Genomic DNA, 16,452 nt, shown 5'->3' with positions numbered 1-16,452 from the left:
TCGAGATTACGGTGCATCCCCAGGTGGTCCAAATTAATCCGGAGGCTTGTAACTACAGCGCGCCTCATAGCCCAGTTGTATCTTCGGCGCGTCAATCAATCAGTCAATGAATCATTCGATAATTATGGAACAAATAATTAGCGGGTAATTAATAATGAGCAATTCATTAGAGTATAATTAAAAATAAGCAATAATTAGTGATTCATTTATTGATTGATTGATTTTGGGTTGAACGCGCCGACTTTCAAGTGACAACTGCCTGCATCGCTTCTTCTTGGGTCCACCGCTTTTTGTAAGATGGGACGTTCTTGTTGGCCTGACTGCTTGCTGCGTGCTGTGTTGTTCAACAGGGTTGAGCGATCGGCGGTTGAAGATTATGTACTCGACGAAAGAGGAATCAAGGTTCCCAAGGGCTGCGTTGTCATCGTCCCTGTGTACGCCATGCACCGGGACCCGGAATTTTTCCCTGAGCCAGAGACCTTCAAACCGGAAACGTTTATTTGGTAACGTTTATTTGGTTATTATCCGGTAACGTTTATTTGGTTAAGCTGAGAATAAACACCGTGAACATACTAAAGAAGAGAAACTGACTGATTTGATCTCATTGCTTCTTCGACACAAGAATCGCGTTAGTCCGAGCTTCTTAGCAGATGAGCAGGGAAATGTACGAAAACAACTGTACCATAGATAATTTAAACGGTTGTTGCTTACTCAAGCCCCTGTCAGCATACAGGTAAATTAGGATTCACGAAATGGTTAATCCCCCAACTTTCTCGCCCGCGCCGCGTTTCACGTGAGACTGCTTCGTCTAAAATGTGCCCTCTATGTTTAAGAGTAGCAAATATATAGCGCATATTTGTCGTGAAGTACAGACGGTCGCAAATTAAAGCGACCCAAGCGACAGGTACGCGAAAACTCTCGGCGCGACCCCTCCCGGGCTCAAGCCTGCTGTCGAGATAGCCGAGTGGGCATGCGGGCCCTTCACAAGGCAATCAATTTTCTCGATTTCGGCGTCAGCCCCTCGTTGCTGTGTGACATTCAAGGAGCACGGTGGCGCGCTCAGGGGACGGGGGGATTCTTTGGAGTGGTCGACAGACTGCAGCATTTGCGGAAGCACGTGTGCATCTTCGGTATACCTGCGCGTAAGGATACATACATATGTTTTCATTTTGTTGCCTCTGCAGCAGATTGGCGCTGGAGCAAGTCGACGATAAAGTTTCATGCGGGAGTTAATGTTTGCCGGTGGGTATACATGATTCAAGTACAACGGAACCTCGCTGATACGTCCCTCAGATTTACGGTGACCCGCTTCTTACGACGGATCACCGCGCTCCCGGCCAACTCCCCATAGAAACAATGCACTAAAAACCCCAATGATATGACGCTCGAGTGCACGCGGTCCGCTTCATACGACGGACCTTGGCTCGGATAAACCGGCGTTTTTCCCATATTTTACAGCGCCTCCTCGTCCCGATCTTTTTTTACTCTGAACACCAATTGTTTTATTTTTTTGTTTACACAATACTGCAGGCCCAGTGAAGGGCCCAAGCAGGAGGGACATAACTACAAACCATGTACTATGAACAACAGAAGTTGAAAGAACATGAAAAGCGCGAAGATTAAGGACATCATCCAAACAACGCATAAGAAAGAAATTTAGCACATTACCAATACAAGTCAAAATGCAAAATGGTCTATTGAGACAATGCTATTTAAGAATGATGCAGGTAGTTGATTCCATTTGGTTACAGTGCGCGGGAAAAAAGGAGAATTTGAAAATGTTAGTTCTAGCATTGAAGGACGTTAGGGGAGTCTGACGCTGCTTGACGCTGCTTGATGTGTTAAGGTCCGCAGGCGGGCCAGACCACTTGCTGAACAAACGCAAGCACGCAGGCGGGTACTCATGAGCAGAAATTAACCTTCGACGGCCCCAGGCGGCAGCAGTACGCCAACGCACCAATTGCGAGAAGCCGAAGCTCAGGTGGCAGTCGGACCGTGAGCTTGAAGCTCCCATCGAGCCACCGACGAACGCGAAAACATATACGACGGAACCCCACGGCGACGACCGAACACCCGCTTTCCTTACCCGTTCGATCCAAGTTTCTTCCTTTCAAGAAGCTCTCTCTCGCTATATCTCTACTCTTTGCTTATCCCTGTCTTTCAAAGCCGCGTTGTCACTCCGCTCCTAGCTTTGGTACAGTGTCTCAATTCACGGACGTTTGCCGCAAGGGTGGAGACACGCATAGTTGGCGCCGCCATTTTGGGTCAATCGCTGGCTGCCGCAACCAATCACTGTAGCAAGACTGCGCTATATTTTCGTGTCAACACAGTTTACTCGCGAAGTTTGAACCATCTATTTCGTGTTTCTGGATCTTGAGGGAAACGAAAACATCCATGTGTTGAGCACTTTGACCCAACAGCGATGGCGCGGGACCGTGCAAAGGGTGTCTCCACCATGTACGGGAATGCCGTTTTCTTTTTGTCATCTCCACCTTCTACTATCGTTCGTTTTGCTTGGCCTTGGCAGTGTCACACTCGACTTTTCCCCTCTCAATTTGCTCGACCACGTAGGCCTTAATACGAGCGCGCAAGGCGCAGGGTGTCGCGTAGGGCGCGGCGCTTGGCTGGCGGGGCAGCACGGACGCATTGAGAGAAGGGGGGGATGGCAGCATAAACGTTGCTTCTGTATAAACTTGAGATTTCAGCTGAAGGTTCCCAAATCACGCCAGAACACGCAAAATATAGTAATTCAAATGCGTTCTTAGCCCACCTGTCGCGTGAGATCGCCTACTAGGCCGGCATTTACCCGCACCCCGGTCGTACGACAGCCCCATCACACGACGCTTTCTCGCGGTCCCTTGAACGTCGTATTTTAGGGGTTCCGCTGTATTACTGCGCCGCTTCTCTTCATTATGGGTGTTTGTCTTTGGAGGAATCATGTACATTTATATTACTATAAAGAATAAACTTGTAAACTTGGGTAATCACTTATTTCAGTGCAAATGCAGTGGGACACATGGTATGTGGAATTTGGTAACTTCTGATTCCAGTTTCGGTTTTCATTTGGAGGCTTCTTATACTTGTCTTCACTGTGCGTTGCGGGGTATAAAAGCGTTGGTTTTGGTCACATTTTTTTTCTTTTTGCAACTTTTTCATCTTTTTTGAGTTTCAAGTCTTTCCTTCCAACTATATCTCTTTAAACTATTATAACAAAAAATTCGTCAATTGCGGTGTTCCTACCCGCCGCGGTGGCTCGGTGGCTATGGCATTGTGAAGCGGAGCACGAGGACGCGGTTCGATTCTCGGCCGCGGCGGCAACTTTTCTGATGGAGGTGAAAAGCAATAACGCCAGTGTGTTCGATATTTCGGCGCAGGTCCCCCAGGTGGTCAAAGATCCCCAGGTTGTCAAAGTTATTCCGGAGCCCTCCACTACGGCGCGCCTCATCGCCTGTGTAGCGTAGGTGCTTTAACTCTTTCGCGACCACCGGGAAATCGACCCATTTTTAGGAGTCCAAGAAAACATTTTTTTTCTGCTAAAGAAATTGGTTAGACACCAATTACAGCAACACAAAATGCACAATATTTAACGGCGCTTCCGATAACACCAGTTTATTAAACGTTTTCATCTACCATAGTGGCGAAAAAAATATCAAAATCAAAATTTTTGTCGTTGAAAAAATGATAAAAAAGGAGTTGTCTATATCAAACCAACGGTAGTAGGTAAAAACATTGAATATATATTTTGTAGGGAAATATTTCAAAAACACGCCCTAGAAAAAATGTCGAGTTTCGCGGAACAGTTTGTCAGATATAAAAAAAAATAATGTTAGCACGCACCGTGCTCGTGTCATGCGGTGAAGCCCAACCAACAATTTAAAATGTGAAATTTAGGGTGGTCCCTGGAAGAAATCTGACGGTTTGACATTATCAGCGGTACCAATTTGCCCCCACATAACGTAAAAACCACAGCAAGTATACTAGAGAGGAAACTGCGCCTCGTAAGCCTTGTCGTCGTGGGGGTTCATGGGAAGGCCCCCCTTTTTGGCTTGGGCTTGCCACGATAATTGGATTCTGAAGCGGTTTTGGGGGTTTGCCTTCTTCACTATGCATTAACAAGTTTACGAGCTACAAAGAAGCCGAAATCCACTTTGTTCTGTGGTATCCGTGTTCGGTTAAACAGCAGGCAGTGCGTCGTCGCACCTGACTTTAGTCATGCCGCAGTCGAAGGACGCATGACTCAGCGGGTAATATGCCACCGCTAAATTTGTAGCCGATGCACACTAAACTTTTTAACACCCTTTAAGATGCTAGAAGGGTGCACTCAACATTTTGCACCCTATTTGCACCTTTTAGGGACCAAAACATTGCTCCGGCACCCAATCATGAGGGTGCAACAAATTAAGGGGTGTAAATCTTAACATTTTTGCACCCTTTAAGGCGCTAGAAGGGTCTACTGAACATTTTGCACCCTTTTTGCACCTTTCAAGCGCCCAAATATTGCTCGGGCACCCCACATCGAGGGTGCCAAAATTCAGGGGTGTAATCAACAGTTTCAAAGGGTGCTACGACCATTAAAGGGGTGCTAAAAGTATTTCTTCTCGATTGGGGTGTTATCACGGCACCCTATCGTTAGGGTGCCTAAAAGAACGGTGTGTGAATACAAGCATGCAAAATTGCACAAAAACAGGCTGAATGTTTAAACCGCACATTGCACTATTTCACCTCCCATTGAGAGGTTTAAATATGAACTCTCCACATAGACCAGGGGAAATGCTCTAAAATTGCTGTTCGTAATTTGAACAAAACGTGCTGAATGTTTGAATTCCACTCTGCACTAATCTACTTCTTCGAGTGTATCACAAGGTTCGTTTCGATGTCTGGGTGCACGGGAAGGGAAGGCTACAAAATGGCTCTTGTAGTCCTATAAATAAACCTTTAACGCAAGGCATCGGTGTCCTCAACGAAATCGAATTTACCTAAGAATTTGTCCCCGTATTATTATGCCCCGGGCAAAAAGTCCAACAAGACTTTCTTGTTGGGCTCACAGCACGCCTGTGGGGCTAATACGAAGTTCTGTCGGCACACTATCGTTCCAATAGCCTAGTCTTCCAACAGGGAGTTTAACCTTGATGGCGTTTGTGGGGCCAATAAGAAGCTCTGTCGGCACTCTATCGCCCCAACAGCGTAGTCTTCCAACAGGGAGTTTAACCGTGATGGCGTTTACCGGCTCGCCAACACGATCAGTGAACGCCAACAGACGCCTTGTTCGTAATCAGCGGCGCGAGCGCGCCATCAGACAGAACCGACAGACGCCCTGAAGGTGGTTTTTAAGGCCTAAACAGCAGCGTCTATGTCGGGCATAGACGCTAGACGTCAACGTTTGTGTTCTGAATTTTCCCTTCAATAAGTAACAGTCAGACGGACGATAACATAACGATGTGAAGATATGCTTTGGTTCATACCACGGCAAGCACAATCATCTGTGGCTGCAGCCGATTGGTTGCTCTTCGTCCACATCAAACTGAATCGGCTGTACAGCTTTCTTCGAGGGCGTGTATGCAGGGGTTCTATCTTCCTTTTTTGCGCAGGCCGACGGGGGCGGTCGTGTAACATCATTTTCGCTCGTCGCTGCCATTCTGCCTACCTGTTTACTGTACCGATTACGTCGCCGCCACCGCATGCTTCGGTCACTTTCTAATAATGCCCACTTGTTACAAACTCAGAGGTTTTCGCACTGTTAGCAGTCGTTTTACACGACGGGTTTGATGCGCCTGACATGCCAGGAGTGACATCGCTTGTAGTATTAGCGCGACGTTGCTTGTCTGCAAGACGGTGCCGGACAAACAAGCGTTATCAACGCCATAATTCTAACGGCACATTCCATTTATTTCGTGGCTACCGTGGCTTGCGCAGGAAAGGTCGGGTTGACTGCGATAGCTTTTCTTGAGTCAAATAAGGAAGCTTTGGCTCAATCGCTTGCAGCGCTAGCAATGCGGCCTCGTCTGCAAGACCGGTGCGTGAGAAACAAGCGTTAGAACATCCAGAATTTCAAAAATGCAGCATAAACTAAACACAAGCGACAATATTCGTTGACAACTTACGTACGCCATGCTAGCGTAAAGGCAGTAAGCGCATATTTTTCTGCATGCGTAGAGCTGCTATTGTGTACGACGAATACCCTGCAATCATCTGATGTGATCCTGTATATATCTCTGTAAATAAAGTTTTTTGTTTATCCAAAAAAAAAAAAACCGCCCGCCGACATAGCTGAGTGTAACGCGTCCGTTCACTGTTTTGTAGGTCAATGGTTCGATTCCTCGTCGAACCTGTTTTTTTTTTAGGTCAGGGTTTGATTAGATCTTTTTTTTACGACCAGGGTGAGCGCCTGTTCTTTGCTTTCTATCACGCCGACATTTACCGCCCTATTCCTAAACCCAAAGTAGCTCGTTTTCTCGCACCTTCTCTCTTGAGAAGCCCGCCGTGAAAACAAAACCAAAACAAACGTCAAAACCTCTTTTCAATATCAGTATATATGTCAATTACTTTATGTGTATTCAATTTTTGTGTTTAAAAACCTTAAATTTAAGTTATAAACACATTTCAGACTTTGAAAGCAGAAGGATAATTACCAACATTACAGTACTAACACAGTTTTCGTCAAACATAGAGGTGCTGCATTTGAAGTCTGGCAACTATCTCTCACTTTTTGTGTGTTTTTTCATGGCGTTTTGTGCCGAGTGGTAGCTGGCGTCATGTGATTAGTTTTATCTATTTCAAGCTTAAATCATAGTTATGAAAGCTTTATGGATGATCTCTACCCTTACAACCTACGCGTGTGTTGAACATGGGGACCCCGGAAGAACGATAAAATAAAATACTGCGCGTCAAAAGTGGATGACACTGCATCAGAACAAAGCGTGTTCGTGTGTCCGCGAGATGAAGACGACAGTGAAGGAGTATTGTACGTTGAAAACATCGTTTTTGCTCGGGTAAGTACGCATTTTTTATTATTCTTTATTTGGTTGGAACGAGTTCTGGTGTTTATGGGTCAGTAATTCGCTAGACCCCCATCTCGTTTGCTCTGAGAGCCTACGTGAGTTAGTATACTTGTGTGGCGCCCAGTCCACCGTTTCCGCAGTAGTCAGCATAAATTTACGCTGAAGCTAGACCTTGGCTACGATGCTCGCGCTGTGGTACACGGCTGCTAATAATTTCACATCACGCAAGGCTCTTTAACACCGGGGCGTTTGTTTATGTGTCTCAAACAGTGCCTTTGCGGTTGCAGATCGCAGTCGCAATTTCGCGTGAGTGGCACAACGCTGTGATTAGTCCTCCCTCGTGAGTACCCGCGGTATACCAAGAAATAACATGAACAGGAGGTTCCCTGGAAGTGCATGTGAAAAAGCGTACACTTGATTCCCTGGCTGGCTTCTCGTAGGTGTTGTGAAATCCCCCCCTCCCCCCCCCCCCTACACGAATTCCGTGCAGTGCGCTTCGCAGCTATTGCGCTCGCGAGACCGGCGACCGTACGCCTCGCGGTCTTCGGGCCGCGAAGAATTCACATACGTGCAAATTGAAGGTGAAATGCGCGCATGTGGCCTCGCAGGGAGTTAGCTAGTCTCGGGGGGTAGTGGGGAGATTTCACAACGCCTACAAGGCGCCTGCCGATTCCGTCAGAGTGGCTCTCGGGAAGTCTGGGGCATGATATCAGAGGCATATGTATTGTTTAAATTAGTGCAGAAAATTGAGCGAATTCGCAAGTTCTCATTTTCGCAAAACCGCAGGCCATACAGAGACTAACAAGAAAGCTGTAGGCACTCACTCAACTCGATTTATATTGGAGAATTGAACGTGCAGATACAAGTCAGACATTGAAATGGAGGAGCCTCAACTATCACACACCAGTTCCGATTGAAAGCAAGGGATGAGCTGCTAGCATGCGTTCCATGCAAATTAGCTCAGCAGTGAGCTTTGCATATATCACGCATACCCCACTCACAGTACCTGCGGGTCTAATAAATACATTCTTACTGTGACCTAAATTTCACTTGGGGTGTTCTGGGAATGTTCTTATTAGTGCCTTGGAGGTTACTGTCTTTAAACGATTAAAAATCTACTTGATGTAAGCATTCGTGCTTTGTGTGTGCTCTTCTTGTATTTCAACAAGTGTCAGCACACTCACAGATTATGCACCTGCAGGTGCTGCTGCTGGCTGTCCTGGGTCAGCTGCTTTCCAGTCCAGTTTCAAAGGCTTTGCCAGGGCCTCCCTTGGCCAACCGACACTGCACCTGCTGTACCCAAGTACTGCCTGGCCTTTCGTTGGTGCTCCGTACGCTTTGCCGCCAGGAATGGTCATTCATCCATCATCTGGCCGCTTGGACCACCCGTTCAGAATTCAGCGCATTTGCTCGACACATCGGTCCAGGCACTGCTGCCATATCGGTGCACCCACCGATTATGTACTTTGAGGTTAGTTATTGCATGTTGTGGAACCTGCCATGATGTATACCTGTTAGGAGTGCTGTGGCCTCTGATTATCTGAAACATTTTCATGAAGCAGTGCTGTGCGTTTGGAGCGTGTCATTGCTTAGCAGAGATATTGAAGATTATCTGGGGCCGATGACTAAAGTGCAAGAAGAGAAATTGAGCCGACTTTGAAGCAAGTATTCATATTTAATCAAGCCAAGCAAACATTTAGGATCTTTCGATATGGTTTTGAACTTGCAATACAAACTGGTCTACTTCAGATCATACTGGTATTAATCATACTATATTGAAAAGTACATCCCGCAGTCTGTAGAATTCCGGCAGCGCTTTTTTCACAGTCTCTCATGAAAGGCACTATTCTCAATGATTGGAAGATAGTCGAGGTAGCACCAATCTTTAAATTAGGAGACGGTACTTCACCATTAAATTTCCCTAACAAGTACCATATGCAAGGTCGGGAAACATTTCATCCACTCCCAGGTCGCTAATTATTTATAAAATCACAATATCACATTCGAATATCACCACGGTTTTCACAAGGGTTACTTGAGAAACACAACTTTCAGGATTTGTTCACGATCTACATTGATCCATTGACGCAGGCTTACAAACTGCGGTAGTTTTTCTCGATTTTTCTAAAGCATTCAATCGCATTGCACACCACAGACTACTTCTCAAACTTCACCCTAATGTCCTCACTTGATTGAAAGATTTTCATTCTTCTCAAATGCAGTTTACTTCTAATAACTATATACTTCTTTTGCTCGTGCCACTTTGTTGTCTCCCCAGGCAGGTTGCTTGGACTATCTTCCATGTTGCATATCCTCCCATGTAGGTCTATTTGCAGATGATGTTGTAATTTATCACACAATTTCTTTCAACTACTACCGTCAATGCTTTCAATCTGATCTTAACACAAATAACTCCTGGTGCGGCAAACGGCTAATGTCGCTTATCTCTAAAACAAAGTGCATGACTTTAACGGTGGCAAGTCTCGAATTGTAAATACTTCATTAACAACAGCCTGATTACCTCTTGAGACAAAGGTGTTTTGGTAGGCCGGTGGGGGGGGGGGATTGCATGGTGGATTTCAAAAGGTAGATCGATTGGGAAAATAAGACGTGTGATTAATATTTTCATTTGCACTCCAAAACTCGCTTTATTTCATATGTTTAACCCACTCCAGTATCTAGGGTGGTGCGCTGTGGAGGCGAATGTCGGTTAGATACCGCTTGGTGTGGCCGCTTTTCAGATGGAGGCAACACGTAAAGACGCCCGTGTTTTGAGATTTCGGAGCGCACAAAAATACCTAGGTGGTCAAAATTAATGCGAAGCCTTCCCCTACAGTGCTCCCCATATACCAACTGTAGCTTTGGCGTGGTAAACCACAGTTTTTTTTTTCATATTTTTGGTATATTACCAGCTGCTGTAGCAGGTGCAACATAAAAGTGAAATTATACATGTTTCCAAGAGCTAAATATAAAGGTCATATTGAAGTGCGTTTATGGGTCTATCTCATACCAGTAGTAAAAGGTTATATACTCTGGTGCAGGTTAAGAACAGCAATGGCTCATGTAGTGTAGTCCAGTGTTTGACGGAATGCCGTGTAGGCAGGTAAAAGCATTATTGCAATGATGAAACGTAGGTCACTGACCAAGTCAGGAAAGCCATTTAACGGTTTGGTGCTTGTTCACGGTGAGCATGCGTCGTGGAAAACGAGGCTATATATTGGGCATTACGCGGCGCAATGAGTTTGCATGGATATGGTGCAGATTGCCATCCATTATGTTGATAATGTTGGGCGTCGTCTGAACGATGAGGGACTCGAGCAGTAATCGAGAAGAGATAGATTGCACTCAGTTGTCAGTAATTTTGTCTTGTTCCAGTCGACCACGTTTCCCATCCTCTCACGGTGCTCTGCCAATGGATTTGTTTTTGCATGGCCCTTGTTCACTTCGTTCCAGTGCTGCGTTAATCTTCTGTGCAGATTGCCCGTTTCGCCAATGTACACTGATTTGCATTCAGCACATGGAATCTAATAAACAACACCCGGAAGCTTGGAGCGTGAGAGGGGGTCTTTCACGCTGAAAATGTCAGAACGCACCTTGCTAGAGGGCAAATGCACGATGTATGCACTGCGTTTCTTGAAAATGTGTGCGAGAGTTTCACCGATGTGTAGGAGATAGGTAATTGCTGCACGTTTTGATGCAGTCCTTGTGGCTGCCTAAAGCATTATATTCAGAAAGAAGCGAAGAGGGCGACTAGCAGGAATCCGCATTGACATTAGCAGGCAGAAGCGTCCACAAGGCCTGTGTCAAAACGTGCTGCAATTCTCGTCCTACACATCAATCAAGCTTTTGCACGCATTTTCAAGAAACACATTGTGCACATCGTGCACGTGCCCACTAGCAAGCTATGTTCTGACATTGTCAGCATGAAAGACCCTCTTTCACGCTTCAAGCTTCCAGGTGTTGTTTATGTTTTGAACGAAAAAAGTGCCATTTAAAGGTGACACGTCCTTCCTTGCCGATTTCTGATGCCTGATTGTTCAGTTTGTGGCGATAAGTTTAGCAGATTGCTCACATGTCTAACCTGTATTTGTGCTTGAGCAGTCAAACGCTGATGTTAGCAGTGAAGTAGGTGAAAATTGCAGTTTGATTGTAGTTGTGTGCAGATTACCTACATTGTGTTAATTCGTAGAAAAGCAAAATTGAGGTAACCCTGCTAACTGTTCCGCATTGCAGCATTTTATTATGCGAACGTTACGGAGTTCAGCTGTTTGTTAAAGGTGAAATAAACAGTGGTACAAAAAGAAGAGCATCTGCTAAACAGAAATATCTTCACAATCGTAGGATGCCAACGGTCCGCCTACCAACTTGTGTCCTGCATCATTTCTGTTGGCTGGAGCGGCTCGTGGAGCATTTTCCAGCTTCTCAAAGTTTGTGGTCAAGCGCTCCTCCAAGTGCAAGATGCCGCAGAGGGATCTTTTGTTTTAATGCCACAATTTCACGTGCTCAGCAGCAAATTTACTCGTAAGGCTTTTTAAATATTCATCACCCAAGAGGGCTTCGTCTTCGGGGGAATGTGTCTGCACTCAGGTTATTTGTGACAGAAACAAGTGGACCACGTCATGAGTCATTGAGGCCTTGTTGATTGTGCATGCTTCTGAAATGACATTTTCATTCGGCTGAATACTTATATTACGATTTGTGAACAAATTATGGTAAAAGTCATGATTAGTTGTACTACAGTGCAGGAAGGAAATGCAACATACGTTTTAAGCGCCTCTGATATTTCAGATCGTTGGCTGGTGAGCAATAAAACAAAACTGAATTATTTTTTGAAGTAAAATCAAATATTCGTTGTCACCGGTGCATGACGATAGTAAAAGCTATCTAGTCACCAAATTTAGAATTAGACACGAAATGCCAAGAAAAATAGGGAAATAAACTAGACAGCTCACTACAATAAACCAATTCGTAAAATTCCTCAATGTCTATAAAGTGATGATTCAGGCAGGTTAGTTAAGATGTCAGTGGGTTTACACACCCAACTTGCAGGGAAGCACATGAGCTCTCAATATTAACATGTTTTTAGTGAAGACCGTCTTCCTTCATTAAGCTGCTTTGCACATTGATGCCAGTCTGATAGATATAGTCCTTAATTTTTGTTATGATCAATCTTTGTATGGGAACCGTATATTTTTATATGATGTCGCTGTGTATTTCTGAAACTGTATCTACCGTAGTCACTAATTCCAATTTGTTGTGGTCAGGTTTTTTCAACTAATTCGTAGCTTTTTTAACAATTATGGTATATTTTGTGTTCCTAAAGGAATGCCTCATTGCATGTTTAGCCTATGTAGTGTTGAAAGCGGACATTTTGCTTCAAAGTGGAATGTCGGGCTAGCAACAAGGTACTTCGCGTGCTGCTCACTTTCATTCATGCCATTATTTTTTATATTATCATTTAAAATTAAAAGCCAACCAGTTTGCTGTCGTTTTAAATTTGTCACCTACTTTATACTTTTTTTTTTTCAACTTTCTGTAAGGATTGACTATCCACATTTTTATGATATCAAGGCGTTGGACTGGGCCAGCTGGTACATGTTTGAATGGATGAAAAACCATAGGAAAACCCAGGACACAGAAGAGAACGACGGGACAAACTTGTGCCGTCATTCTGTTTTAACTGTTTCCTGTGTTTACCACCGGTTTTTTATGCATTCAAACATTTTTTATGAGTTTGTTGAACAGTGATTAGTTTAGGTGCTCAAACAATTTTTGGTTGCGAAGGCTCCCTGTAGCATTTATATAAGTGCTATCTGCTCTTTTTTTGAGCCAATACCCCATCACCAGTCTTCATAAGGTGGTCTTTGTAGAAATGAAGTTGAAATAAATATTTGTTTGCATTGCTTTACATGTTTTGAAAGAATTTCTTCTTCATTCTTGTTTCTTTCAACCCTGTTTCAGAATCCTGCTTAAGGCATTTCCTCTGTTATTTTTTTCAGAACCAGGAAGGGTGCTCATCCTGGGTTCTTGCTGAAGCAGCAGTATCCATACTTCACACGTGAGCTCTGAACACACAGTAACTATGGTATGAAACATTCTGCCAGTATAAGCTTGCTTTGTAGACGTCATTGTAGATGTCAAAGCTCTTGACAGTATAGTCCAATGTCTGGTGTAACGTGCAATGTCTACAACTTGTAAAAATTAATTTTGTGGCTATACGCCTCGAGATTCGCGATCGCTGCGCCGCCTGCCGCCGCTTCTCCGCGGCGTTTGCGGGATTAGCGCTGCGTGGCTGATAGGTGGTCATGCAGTGTTTTGGTACTCTTTCGCTTCTCTTTGCCTTTCCGCGCACTAAACAACTTGTTATGGTGACGTCTGTAAGTTAACTGCACGTTTAGGGCACTTAAAAGAAACAGCCGCGTCTTGGTAGAGCGCTCTGACGCCAACAAGAGCTACCCGGGGAGGCGGTTCTGCGCGCTTCTTGGCCGCTCTTGCGGGCGTCGGCGACGGGCAGCAGCATATCACTGCTGTCACCTTCGAACACGTCAGCACAAGTGAATTCTATTGTCGCCTCCTTTAGACCTGATATTGGCACTGTAAGAGGTTGGTTCGTTTTGCAGCGCATACAACAAATGCGGCTTTGCTTCGAATACGTACGTCGTAGAAAAATATGTTTCGGGGATGTGATAACCCAATAGCTGACAAAAACTTGTGCCTTTTATGGGAATATAAGCCACGCGAAAATGTTAAGTACACTCAAAGGCTGTGCATTGTCAGATATGTGCCCACTCATGCCTTATAGTAAGAACCGAGGTATATGTTAATGAAACCACGGGAAAATGAATGGTCTGCAAGTCGGGAATAAATAGAATAATCGTACGGGAATGAAAAAACCGCGTGCAGCTTCTGAAATGCTAAAGACGTTTGTTTGAGCAAGGCAGTATTCACCAGACCAACTATAGATGCGAAATGCACTGATATTTCGCTAGGCATGGGGGGGGGAGGCGGTGAGGAGGAGGACGCTCAACTATCGTTGTTTACAAATGCGGAGCGAAATCAACGAATGAACGTTTTAGTAATCATACACACAAGCTGCGTGTTCACTTTTAGTTTGTTTTTCGCCTTCAACGAACGGCTGCAGGAGCACTCGGCGGACGCATTTTTTGAAGAATACGGGGTAGGCAGTTCACAAGCGATACAAGTGTTGTTGGAAGAGTTGATTGATTGATTGCAGGGTTTAACGCGCCAACGCAATGGAGACGATGAGGCACACCGTAATGGAGGGCTCCGAATTAATTTTGACCACCTGGAGATCCTTGGCGTGCGCCGAAATCTCGTACACACGGGCTCGTTGGAAGAGTGTCGTATCTGATAAGGGTCTGATTTCGGTTTATGCTAGATTCTGTAGTCTCCCTGTGTCATATGAAGATGTTTCGAAGAAGAGTTTGGTGACGGACGCGGATTACTCTATAAGCCCATCTTCACCCTTCTCGTGGAGGATAAATGTAACAGATGAATCTTTGCGAGCGCTCACCTCGGGAGAAGACGACCCAGCATTAAATTTGTCGTCGTGTGCTGACTCCGGAGTGTAATTTTGCATTATCCATCGTACTTCTTTGGTACAATGTTTGTGAAATTTATGCCGCATTGGCTTGTTCATGGCACTGATCAATATCTGATATGTGATATTGGCAGGCGTAACTTGCGTGCTGTGAGGTATGAGTGCTCCGCTGGATTTTGTAGGTGCACAAAGTCGATTTACATCATAGTGTGTGTGGCCGCAACATGACCATCGGAGGAAACACTGCTTACGGAGACACTGCCACTAAAGTTCAGGGCAGCGGAATTGCAATCAGCTGCATGCAAATGCTGGCTTCGGGACGCCGGCCTGTGACACATGCCCGGCGCTCATATAGATCTCACTAAGATCGCGTCATAAACGTTTATACTCTCGTGAACACAGCACGCTTGCAAACAGAGTGCCTGCTCCACGTTATTCGGTATTTCTAACGCGGACAAACGGTAAATCGCTGTCTTGAACGAGCCCCAAAAGCAACGGCGACAGGGGGGAGCGGGCCGGGGACTCCCGCGCCTGCTTTCGAAACGGGCCGCTAGGGGGATTTCAGTGGCGCCCCTACAGGCCGCGCTCGAGGCGTATAATGTTTGAGATCATTTCAAAATGCACGTCAACTACTATTTAGAATCGCTGTTTAAATTGGCAGCCATTTTCCTGGTGGATGCAGAAAGTGAAAAAGCGCATGTGTAGAGATTTCAGTGCACCTTAAGCGTCCCAAATTTGCTAAAGCTAATCCAAAGCCCTCCTTGTGGTGCACCCCATATCCCATGTACAGTTTTGTGTAAAAACAGCTAAAAATTTATGATCAATTTAAACTTATTTTAATGTTTTTAAATGCAAATATTCTCAGTTTAAGCTGCCGTATTTAGAATGAAATATTTTGTAACAATTATACAGCTGCCAAAGGTTTACAGAAAAGCTTTTTGCTTTTGGTTATGCACCTTCTTATCAAAAGAAAAATGTTGTTAAAGGGACACTGAAGTGAATTTGTCAAGCTCTCGTTTTTGCTTGCACTGTGTAGACTGGCTCAAATTAACACACTATTCACCGTTTATCCGGTTGAGAAATCGGTAATTATTTTACAAAGCACAAAAGAAGAAAAACTACTATGCGCGGTTTGCGGCGGCCGCACCAACTAAAGGCTGTGACGTCAGGAGGGGGGGCACCGTGATTGGACGATGCCCAAGGTTAGCAATCAAAAGTTTCGGTTTCGGTTTCGGTTCTGTAAAACATGCTTGACATCTGATGGCGTTGTTGGATGGGCATTCTCGATTTCTCAATTATCGCCGTACCGCGCTTCTGCCATGTTGTCGGCTGTCAAATGTCTAAGATAAACCTCCCAGGGCGGCTTGGAATTGTAGAAATCACTAGACGAGGCCTACGCAGTGGATGAACGCCCTCCGCGTCACCGCATACTCTCAAATGCCATGGGCTTTTCCCGCATATTCGAAGCTTGCCTCACTCATGTCTGTTCGTAAAAAGCTAGTTCGCACCAGGCCAAGGGTGTGCTGATTCAGGCCTGGGCCCACTGCCCGCAAGCAGTCGGTGCTTGTGGCAACAGCACTCCAACGAGAACTCGCTAGTGCGTCATTGTCAGTATGCGCGCGTTCTGCGATCTCACTCGTGGAGCAGTGAACGTTACGGCCCAAAAATGGTGAACTCAGTTCAGAAAACATCGGCCGGATACGAAAAAATCAACTTACAAAAAAAAAAATACATGTACCCTCGGGGATTCGAACTTGCGACTTTCGAAACAAATTCCAGCACCTCAGACCGCTAGGCCACGAGTCGGCTATTTTTTTTTTCCCAAACACAATTTTTTATTTACAAGGATATACATATATACATAATGCACTGGCACGCTCGATGCGGTGACCA

The 16,452-nt window shown here is 45.1% G+C and overlaps 1 protein-coding gene across 1 annotated transcript in view; it reads left to right on the top strand.

Annotated features, from left to right (window-relative positions):
- Positions 1-16,452, top strand: part of LOC144166902 (cytochrome P450 3A29-like) — a 67,795-nt gene that overhangs the window by 30,098 nt on the left and 21,245 nt on the right. Inside the window, exon 9 of the mRNA XM_077696353.1 lies at positions 351-494. Within this exon, the coding sequence (XP_077552479.1) occupies positions 351-494 (144 nt within the window). The remainder of the gene's footprint in view (positions 1-350; positions 495-16,452) is intronic.

The sequence above is a fragment of the Haemaphysalis longicornis genome, unplaced genomic scaffold (genome assembly GCF_048455015.1).
Source record: "Haemaphysalis longicornis isolate Haplotype H1 unplaced genomic scaffold, Haemaphysalis longicornis Haplotype H1 scaffold_197, whole genome shotgun sequence".
Classification (NCBI taxonomy): Eukaryota; Metazoa; Arthropoda; class Arachnida; order Ixodida; family Ixodidae; genus Haemaphysalis; species Haemaphysalis longicornis.
The sequence above is the reverse complement of the archived record's forward strand: the minus strand, read 5'-3'. Positions and strand labels throughout refer to the sequence as shown.